This window comes from Xiphophorus hellerii, chromosome 1 (genome assembly GCF_003331165.1).
Source record: "Xiphophorus hellerii strain 12219 chromosome 1, Xiphophorus_hellerii-4.1, whole genome shotgun sequence".
NCBI classification, from domain to species: Eukaryota; Metazoa; Chordata; class Actinopteri; order Cyprinodontiformes; family Poeciliidae; genus Xiphophorus; species Xiphophorus hellerii.
Genome location: NC_045672.1, coordinates 7,096,995 through 7,107,925, shown reverse-complemented (window position 1 = coordinate 7,107,925; position 10,931 = coordinate 7,096,995). Strand labels below are relative to the sequence as shown.

Below are 10,931 nucleotides of genomic sequence, written 5' to 3'. Positions count from 1 at the left end.
AGCGGAGTTTTCACTGAGTCTGTATCAGCTGGGAATCTAGGAGACGTGCACAACGTTGAAATACATATCCCAGCATGCACCAAAGCAGAGCGTCTCGTGACCTGACGCTGTGTTCGTTGACAGCTGATGGAATCAGAATCGGCTTTATTGGCTAAGATCGTGTTCACAATTCACAAACAAGGAATTTCAGTTCTGTTTAATGTCCAGGTGTTAAATATAAATATGAAAACTTTAGATTAAATAAAAAATGAATCATAAAATAAACAGCATGTACAAATATTTTTTGTATTACAAATAGAAACAAGGCAGGTTGTGATAGTTGTTCCAATATGTTTATGTAGGTTCAGAGCAGAGTAGCTGACCAGTGAGGTTCACCATGTTCATTAAAGAGACATTCTGTCTCTGTAGCGCCGACCAAAAGGTACAATTCCTAAAAGTTTGTGTCCAGGGTGTGTGGGGTCTGAAGAGATGTTAGCGGCCCTTTTCCTGACCTTTGACCTGTACAAGAACTGAACGGAGAGAAGGTCAGCCCTAATGATCCTTTCTGATTGTTGCTCTCTGGACCGGTTCTGTTCTGTTGATGAGCCAAATCACCAAGCCTTCTTCTGAACAGTGACTATGTGACACAGTGTTCAAGATGGTGAGGGGTGGGCTGGGGGCTGGGGGGGTCTGTTAGTCCAGGAAACCAGCTGATCCACCTCCCATCTACATGCAGACTCATCACTGTCCAAGGTCACACCAATAACAGTGGTGCCATCTGCAAACTTCAGGAGCTTCACATGGGTCACTGAGGTCCTGTCATCCGAGTACAGAGAGAAGAAGAGTTGGAGGTTCTGGTGGTTCTGGAGGTTCTGGGGGTTCTGGTGCTGGTTGTTCTTAAGGGTGAAAAGATAAAAAGGAAAAAGAAAGCATGAAAGAAAAAAAGATAGAGAAGAAAGAAAGAAAGAAAAAAATGGAAGAGAAGAAAAAGAAAGCAATCGATGACATAACCACCTTAACCAGCAGATGGCGGTGTTGCAAACGCAAACTTCCCGGAAAAAAATCGAAGCAGAAGGAACTGACGGACCACAGGAGCTCGGCTGGAATTAGCATCACCATCATGTCTCGGTGACCGAGTCCGTGTACCAGGGACAGCATCCTGAGAGGGGCCTTTCTGTTCCGAAACGGGATCCTTAAGATGGCAGGCGAGGAGGAGAGGGGAGTGGTTCGAGTTAAAGTCAAGGTAGGCTGCGGACGGCGGTGGTTGGTGGCGGCTAGCTGCGCCGTTAACCCGGTTCTCGTTGTGTTTACGTCTTTGTCGGAGCAGCTGACCCCGCAGCAGGTCATCCTGGACACAGTAGGTTCTGCGGGGTTGAGAAGATGAGCTCAGAACCAAACACTGTCTATGTCTGTGTTGTTTGTTTCTCGCCGGCTTTGTTTACTGTCGCGGATTTGTGAGGCAGGAGATCCACGCAGCTCCTACCTCCTTCCTCTTATCAGCTGCTTTTATAGATTATGTCCACGGGTCACAGCTGAGGCTTTAACTCTGCTGATCAGGGATCAATAAACAACTCTCTTAGCCGAACACTGAACCTGGGGACTGACGTCACCTCTTCGGTCAGAAGCCGCGTGCGCGCGCGCGCTCCGTTAACGGTGTGACGTGATTTCTCCGCCAACCTTTGGAGAAGAGGCTTGTTGTTGTTGTGGTGATGCTGCTTTAATACCGGCTGCAGAAATCAAAGTGAAATTGTTAAAAACCCGGAGCTCGAACCCCACAAGAGGCGCTTCTGTGAAACGATGAGGATATTTTATAAGATTTGTTCAGATTCATAAATCAGATTCATAAATCATCCTCGTTCAACCCTCTTCGTTTTTCTTTATTTACAATCTGCCAAACTTTTCAAAATGGCCTTTGGCCAATAGCTTCCTGGTCTTTCTGAAGATCTGTGTTACAGATGGCCTTGGGATTTTGGATGTACTTTTTATAGACCAATAAGATTTTAGCAACTCCTATGAGATATAAACGTTACTAGGCAATAGATGGTGCAGCATACTGATTCTGCCAAAATTGGTAGTAAAAGTGGAAATAAATAGATGCTTCATAAAGTAACTAATGTGGCATAGAAGTATTTTTTTAGCTGAAAATGCGTACTTTGCTACTTAACAATAGTCACCCAACCAGCCAACACAGTGACTTTTTTTTTTGCTATATTTAGCGATATTTCAGACTGAAAAAAATTGGTATTGGCCAAAATTGGAATCGGCAGGTCATGCTTTTTAAAGATCGGTAATCTGCGATTGGCCAGAAAACTGCAATCGGTGCACCCCTAGTCAGAATAATTGATAACTAAAACATTTTAGTAATGATCGACAACTAAAATAACCTAAAAAAATAAATTTTATCTGTGCATGAAAGCATGTTTCACCTGAGAGATTGGCGTAGTAATGAAGCAGAGGAACACTTACCAGTTGAGTGATAATAAAATCATCTCCTTTTAGAGCAAATGATGCAGCGTTGTTGTTTTATACTGTATTGATTACAATTTATTGCCATGTTTTTTGCATGTGTTGGACAAACAAACCTTTGTTGAATTGATACTTTAGAAATTGTGTTGGGATTTCTTCTAGAAATGCGATGGGGCACTTCCTGCGGAGTCTCGCTCCTTTGCTGTTGATCCTCAGATAACGTCACTGGAGGTCCTGCAGCATATCCTCATCAGAGCCTTCGAACTCAATGGGTAAGAAGCTTCAGGTTGAGTAGATCTAATCTCAAGAGTTGACTTGAATGGGTTCTACTAAACATTTTCTTTTTGTCATCTGATTGGGGAAAAAAACAAACAAACTAGGAAGCGGAATTTCAGTGTCAGCTACTTGTCTCGAGATCGAAGCAGCGTGGAGATGTACCTGTCTCTGCTGTCTGACTGGGATCTGGACATTGCATTTATGAGTGCAGCCAAGCCGTTCCTGCAGCTCAAGATGGATGTGAAGCCTTCTGAGGACAGTAAGAACAGCAGTTCAGTTTTAAAGCAAACCATGCCATAAAGACAGTGAGCCGTACCGTAATATTTACTTGGCATAAAATAAGTGTAGTTAGTCTCATCTGTTTTTGCCTGGCTTCAGGTCCAGTAATGGAAGACTGGGACATCATAAGCCCAAAAGATGTGATTGGTTCAGAGCTGCTGCTTGGAGAAAGGACCAGGTCTTTGGCTTCTGCAGCCCTTCCCTTCACTCAGTCTCTGCTGTCCCAAGTACGTTCATCTCCTTTCAGATGCTTTTTGTATTCAATATTTTCTAGGTTGCACTGATAAATCTGCCTGAATTTTGGGTGATTAATGATCTGATTTTCAGACCGCAAAAGGTATCAAAATCAACCATGCCTATGAGTGAGGGCATGGCATAAAGCCCCCGACAGCATGGCTCCTAGGATCACTGGGATCTAATCTAATCTAAAAACACTGACTTTATTTTCAAGAAGTGATCAAGTTAGAATAGTTCTTTGTTGAATCCAAGTGTTTGTTTCCTCGGTTGTGTTCAGGTGGGACGGACCCTGTCCCGAGTCCAGCAGGCCTTCACCTGGTCTTATGGAGAGGAGATCAAGCCTTTCAAACCTCCACTTAGTGATTCAGAGTTTCACAGCTACCTTAACGGACAGGGCCAGCTGACTCGGCCTGAAGAACTCCGACTGCGGATCTACCACGGTGGCGTGGAGCCGTCGCTGCGAAAGGTTTCCACTACATTGAAGTTAATTTATTCCAGATATATAAATTATACTCAGAGTGAGATACTTTGAGCGTTAATTCTACTACTTTACATGTTTATGGCTTCCAGCCACTGACAACCAAAATAACTTTCCATGCAGAAATTTGAATGTAACATCAGACCAATATGTAGTTCAGAAATGTGGGCCAACTGAAAATGTATGTAATTTACTGTACATTATATAAACTCAACACTCGGTCGGATCTCCATTCGGCTTTCATTACACTCTTTAAGCCACCAGCTTCATTAGCAATGACCATTTGTGGCTTAACTTCATTTTGGATGACATCACTGACTGTCTGCTATCAGTCGGCAGTATTCCCCCTGATTGTGTCGGCCATAATGTGGTCATGAAATACTACTTCTGAACTAATTATGCATGTTGGTCTATTGTGGAGGAATTCTGGACCGGTCTTCTTTGCAGAATTGATTTACACATTGTGGCACCGCATAGTTTAGTGGTAAAGCAAGTGCACTAAATATAGAGACTATGGCCATGATTTGACATCGGCTGGACTAATATTCAAATAAAATTGAAAACGGGAAGTTTTGGCATCAAAAAATTGTTCAAAAACAGCATATGAGTTAGTCATTCTTTACAGTGCAGGTCAAATCTTAGCTGCCCATGCCCATGAGTTTTTGACTAAACTGTTTGTCTTTAAAAAGGCATGCATGCATATACCATACATACGTAATTTCTGAATATTTCACTGTGGTTATTTGTTAGGTGGTTTGGCGGTACCTCCTTAATGTGTACCCCGATGGACTGAGCGGTCAAGAGAGAATGGACTACATGAAGAAGAAGACGAGGGAATACGAGCAACTAAAGAGGGAGTGGACAGCCAGGGCCAACCACGAGGACCTGGAGTTTATCCGTGGGAATGTCCTCAAGGACGTCCTGAGGACAGACCGGGCTCATCCGTACTACGCAGGCTCAGAAGACAGTCCGCACCTGACTGCCCTAACAGACCTGCTCACCACATTTGCCATCACACATCCTCAGGTGTGGACACATGCTCAGTGCTATGAGTTTTTCCAGTTTGTGGCTGTCAGGGTGCAGCAATCTTCAGAAAATAGATGATAAAAAATTCCCCATCACTCAAAGGAGTCCACTAAAGGGAAAGAGAGAAAATGGTGCACTTACCTTTTTGTATATCACCTTAGGTGCTAAATGTGTACAGTACAAAGTGTTTGTGTCAGTTGTGAGTCAACTCTCCTCAATCTGAAATGTTCAATTGTTTCCCTGCATTGCAGTTTTCTGGATGTCTACGTTTCTGTACAGCGAGCTCTGCCAGCCAGTCACTGCTCTCAGATTTCAGGCTATAAAAGCTGAAACTGTGTGCTGACTATTCATCGCTCCTTCTTTGGTCCATTAACTTTACTCAATGCTTGAATGAATTTGTGGTCAACTGGCAACATTGTAATGTAGAGTTGTGTAGCGCCCCTGCTCCAGAGGGGTTTTGCAGGGGCTGGGGGAGCATTGGCTTATTTTGACAGCGGGCGGACTGAGCAAGCTTTTACTGTAATACAAATACATCAGCAAACCTTTATGTAACCTTTTGAATAAAATAACCAGGTATATTATACAAAATAAAACAAGAAAATGCACACCAAAAAGAAAAATCAGACAGGAAACAAACGTTGCAGAGCCCTGATTCTTCTTTTATATATACATTTTTCAAAAAACATGGCCTACATGGTTTTCTGCTTCCCAGCAGAAGGACATTATTCACACATTCCTCAACCATCAACAAGAGAAAGAAAGCCATTCTGTTCTAAACCGCCCAGCTTTTCAATCATTATCCTGTACCATTTCTAATTGAGGGGCGGATTCAACATTTACATGTCTGTATAAAAATAGACACAAAACGCTTAACTAATAATAAAAAAAACAAAACATTACCATTATTTACAGTTAGCTTTAACTACTTCAAAGCTAAAACAATCTAAACCCAAACCGAATCCAATCTCCCCTCCCTCTCAGTCAGTGTGAATTTTATTTAAAACTATTAGGTGGGCGTAACAAACAGCATCTGACATAAGATATTGGAAATTAATGTCCCATTAAAAATACACGTATTTTGTGTTGCTTGTTTATTTATAAACATCCTCATTTAAATAATAGCGTGACACCAGCATGTTCTCGCTAACTTTGTGATGAGTTAAACTTTGTTTCGCTCATCATAAAGAAACTATGGTAAAATTTTTATGAGGTACTAAGTTCAAATTTTGATTTAAAAAAAAACAACCTGTTTCACTTGAGTAGCCTACATTATTTTTGTACTCTTTCCACCTCTGCTGGCATGTATAAACACTGATGAACAATGTGTGTGCTGTGGTGGTGCAGGGGTTAAGCACAGCCAACATAAGAAGGCCTCAGTCCCAGTGTTGTATAAAGTACTGAAATCTCAGAGTCAAGTAAAAGTATAAGTACCTCTACAAAATATGACTTTGGTAAAAGTCCAAGTCACTGACTGAAATGTTACTTGAGTTAAAGTCTTAAAGTATCTGAAACTTCTTGTACTTAAGTATGGAAATTACTGTAAAAATGGATGTACTCAAGTAATGTAATGAAAAGTACAAGTAAAAAGTAAAACAAAGCAAATGCAGTTTGAATGACATTTTTTATATTTTGGTAAACTTGTCAAATACACTTAAAATAATGTACCCAACCAAGTGCAGGCAAAATTAAACCTGCTAATAGATATACCTGCAGGCATCATTTAGTTAAGAAAATTAGGTGCTTTACCTATAGCACAAGGTTAACTTAACCTGCTTTACAACTGAACCAGCTTCTTAGTATACCCTCCAGGACAGAAAATACAAAGTTTTTGTAAGCCTTAAGTTTTTCCTTCAAGTAAGGTCAGTGCTGAAAATGAGAAAAATAAATAGTACAGAAAATGCGGCCAACATGAAGAAAAAGAGCTGTTACGATTACTCTACTTCACAAATCAGTGAACCAGTCAATCCTACAGTCAGTAGGTGGTGCACACAACTGGTCATTATGCAAAAGAGAAAAAGAATTGGGAGGGAAATGCAGCTTATTGGCATCTGTAAACCTGGTTTTGAACTTGCATGCCTTTCCTATATTCGTTAAATTTAGTCTAAATTGCTATCGCTATGGCTTCTGCCCCCCCTTGAACAGAGGAGTCTAGGTAGCCTGCTACAGTCAACATTAGGCCTAAGCTAAATACACCACGTATGGAACTGAAACAATGCCAAACAAAGTTCATTTATGGTCAAGATTTCACAATACAGTAGTGCCTAGTGACCAAGCTATAGTTACTGAAACAGGAGGATTATAACCATTTCATAAGAAGTTACCTCGATGTGTTTCTTCAAGTTGGACGGGGAGTTTTTGTAAGACAGAATTTCCACATCTTCGGGCAGGAATAACATAAACTGCATGCGGTACGACGAATCTTTAACACCCACGAAAGAGTATATTGTGTTTAAATAAGGCCATGGGCTCTCATCACCAGCTGGTGGTTCCCCTGGAGCCGTGTCCGACGTAGTTGCAGTCGTTGTGGTCTCCGTCTCCTCCTCCATGTGGCTGCTGCTGATAGCGAGACTTGCTTTGTGTTTAATGGGAGAAGCGAAACAGGTGTATCCTATTGGTGGTGATGAACAAGCCCAGGCAAGCAGGCTACCGACTTTGTTCGGTAGCCTGCTTGCTACTTGCTAATCAGTAGGTGGGGTCAAAACACTTGCGTTTCTCTCTCTCGCTTTTTTGTAACGAGTAACTAAACCACACATTGAAAATGTATCGGAGTAAAAGTACGCAATTAAGTTCGGAAATATAGTGAAGTAAAAGTGAAAGTCATCAAAAATTTTCATACTCGAGGAAAGTATGAAGTACTCCAAAATATACTTAAGTAAAATAGTGAAGTATTTTTACTTCGTTACTATACAACACTGCTCAGTCCTCAATGCTGCTGTTGCAGGTTCGATTCCGCGGCTTGGTGACCTTTGCTGCATGTCCTCTCTCTCTCTTTCATTAAGCTACTCCTGTCTTAGCACTTTCAAATAAAGGCCACTAGAGCATAAAAAAACCTTTACATTTGATTCAAAGTGCAGCCGTTCTGAATGACTGCATACCGGCTTACCTTCACCCCTGAGCACACCTTGCTGTACGCTGAGTGTTAGGTCTGTCCCAAAGAATGACTTGCAGTTTCACTTTTGTATTTGTTGAGTATTGCTAACTCTTTTGTTGATTTTGCCTACAGTAGGGAAAACACACAGGACATCAGTAGATTCAATTTCAATTCACAAATACTTTATTGATCCCAAAGGGAAATGAAATAAGACTGAAAATAAATTTTAAACTGTTTAGTGTGGAACTACAGCGACGCATTCTTGGTACAAAGTAAAGTCATTTGTTTCACCACATCAAGATTGAGGAGGTGAGGAAAGGAAGAGGAACTGCTGCACAAACAATCTTCACCACGTCAAAATAAGAGCATGACTACTTGAAGAATTGAAGAAGTCGATAACCAAAACTTCTACGGATGTCAAATTTTATTCAAATGAAGGTTTGCAAAACAGCAAAGCAAGTTGCCGCTTACTGTGTGCCAACTTACTTATTTTATCTGTAAAACTTATTTTACAGATTAAAATACATTTATTTTAATCTGTAAAAATAAATTTAGGGGAAACTAAGTGTGCTAGAAGTTTTCAAAGTTGGCAAAAAAAAAGCGTCAAGCAAATAATTTGCCACGCTGTTAGCAGGTTAGCGGGAGTGTGCTCATCACTGTCATTCATGCCTTATATCCTCTGTCTTTTTTAAAGCACATATTCTAAGCATATTATTTGACTAAAGACGTTTCTAACTTTCTGCTGATGCTGTTTTTCAGATTTCCTACTGCCAAGGCATGAGCGACATAGCCTCACCTATACTTGCAGTAATGGACAACGAAGCACACACCTTCATTTGTTTTTGTGGCATTATGAAACGCTTAGAGGGAAACTTTCGGCCAGACGGGCAGCTGATGTCCATTAAGTTCCAGCACCTGAAGCTGCTTCTGCAGTACTCTGATCCTGAGTTCTACGTCTATCTGGTGTCCCGGGGAGCCGACGACCTCTTTTTTTGTTATCGGTGGCTTCTCCTGGAGCTCAAGCGAGAGTTTGCATTTGATGACGCTTTGAGGATGCTGGAGGTAACCTGGAGCTCCCTGCCCCCAGATCCTCCAGAAACCGAGGTGGAACTTGTGGGGCCACTGCTAGAGGGAGAAGAAACAACATCGTGCAAAGACGAGGCTGTTAACGGCCTTAAAGACGAGGCGGTGCAAAAAGAGAAGCAGCGTAGACGACATATGCTGAGGCCATCCAGAGAGGAAACGGATATGAGCAGGAATCCCATCATTGAAGGGAAGGCCGATCAAACTGTAGGCTCTGGTGTAGAAATGGAGGGCGTTGAAGATGGTCATTCTGAAGAAATGTCAAAGAAGTCAAATTTGCAGGGTCATTTCTTCCAGAGACAACTCAGTTTTGGGGAGTTTAAATACTACACAGCTCGAAGTCAATGCAGCTTTGATAAGGAGGATCAAGAGCAGCCTCAGAGTTCGGTGACTTCGGAAGCAAACAACCCAAGGCGGCAGTCAACAGTTGACAGCGAGGACGACCCCGGAGAAAGAACACCTCTCATTACAAACTCTGACTACGGTTTGTCTCCAATAACTTCACACGCTCACTTCACTGGAGGACTTCCAGTCTGGAAAACTGGCTCATCCGTCTCTCCCACACCTTCCCCTATAAACTCCAGCTGGCCAGGAGTTTCTCCGGACTTTCCTCTAGTGTCTACAGCTTCATCTGCAGCCAATTTAAGTGAGACCTCACCAAGAACTGGCTCTAAAGTATCAGCCTCTTCAGCACAAGGTATTAGCTCTCCAACCGGTACTTCTAAAACATCAGCCGCGTCTCCTCCCCCTCAGAATAGATCCGTTCTCTCCTCACCCATTTTGTCGTTTGGCGGAGGCTCCTCGGCGAACAACCTCCCCTCGCCTGGCAACAAATCCCCCAGCACCAAAGCGAACACACCAAGCTCTTTAAAAGCTGAAAGCACCAGCATCAAGCCCTGCTCTTTGCCGCCTCCTCATGAGTTCGGCAAAGGGAACCCCTTCATGCTGTTCTTGTGCCTGTCCATCTTGTTGGAGCACCGGGACCACATCATGAAGAACAACATGGACTACAATGAGATCGCCATGCACTTTGATCGCCTGGTGCGACGCCACAACCTCAGCAGGGTGCTGCAGAGAGCCAAGGCCTTGTTTGCAGACTATTTACAGAGCGAAGTCTGGGACTCGGAAGAAGGGGACGAGGTCAGCTCAGATTCCCCGACAACAGCGGCCCCACAATCCCCCTCTTCAACCATCTCCGCCAGACCCATCTACAGCCCGCTTGCCTCGCCTCCATCATCACCTAACTCGACTTACAACCTGGCCACCACCATTCCCTCCCCTTCAGCTCAAGTCTCCCTTTCCTCTGTGTCCTGATTCCCTCCTGCATCACTGGATTTTCAATGGATTTCTCAGATGACTCTTGGTAACCTATTGGAGATCTTTTTCTAACAGCCCCTTCCCTCCTGTTGAATTGGCCTGTCACCAATCTGCCCATGCTATTGTATGCCTGATTACATGTATTCCCTATATCTGTCTGCATCATAATGTTTCATCTTTCTCTCTGATCTGTCTGAAATATGGACTCAGACAGCTTCGTTGGCGGCTGTTTCCTCACAGGCTGTTCAAGCATGAAATACCCATTCAGTTCTTCTGCATTCGGTAACTGAATGGTTGATCTGCTCTCTTCTTTGTAGCTTTGCTTACAAGTTCAGTTGCAGTCATCTCAGAAGTGTCTCACCTGGAACCCTAATCAAAGTCACCAGAGAATATCCACAATCTGGCCTCATTAAACACAAAACTTTTGTCTGTTCCTCTTAAAAAAGAAAACTTTCATGCCTTATACCCTCTGTCTTTTTTTGATACGTATCCAAGCTGCTGTACTTTTGGTTTTGATAGCTCTCTGCATTGGGTCGAACTCATAGGCTGTATGCAAAAAATGGACGTAGCCACTGTGATGTCAACCATTGCTTTGTATGTATTATTTTAATTCTATTTCTACATTATGGGGGCGGCAGGATATCAGGAACACATGCAATTTGATATACAATAAATTAATGTCTATTAAGACTGACTCAA

General features: G+C 42.6%; 1 protein-coding gene across 1 annotated transcript; it reads left to right on the top strand.

Annotated features, from left to right (window-relative positions):
* Positions 1–199: 199 nt before the first annotated feature.
* On the top strand, positions 200–10,931 carry tbc1d25 (TBC1 domain family, member 25). Its single transcript, XM_032569880.1, has 7 exons — positions 200–1,222; positions 2,608–2,717; positions 2,826–2,980; positions 3,100–3,227; positions 3,515–3,703; positions 4,466–4,741; positions 8,592–10,931. The coding sequence occupies exons 1-7, from the start codon at positions 1,178–1,180 to the stop codon at positions 10,227–10,229; spliced, it is 2,541 nt and encodes an 846-aa protein (XP_032425771.1). The 5' UTR covers positions 200–1,177; the 3' UTR covers positions 10,230–10,931.

What these genes read in the sequence shown, in the direction of transcription:
- tbc1d25 (XM_032569880.1), top strand. Translation starts at nt 1,178, where the DNA reads ATGGCAGGCGAGGAGGAGAGGGGAGTGGTTCGAGTTAAAGTCAAG. An exon ending in TGTGAAGCCTTCTGAGGACA is followed by an intron (nt 2,981 to 3,099) that starts GTAAGAACAGCA and finishes GCCTGGCTTCAG; the next exon opens with GTCCAGTAATGGAAGACTGG. An exon ending in TGGAGCCGTCGCTGCGAAAG is followed by an intron (nt 3,704 to 4,465) that starts GTTTCCACTACA and finishes GTTATTTGTTAG; the next exon opens with GTGGTTTGGCGGTACCTCCT.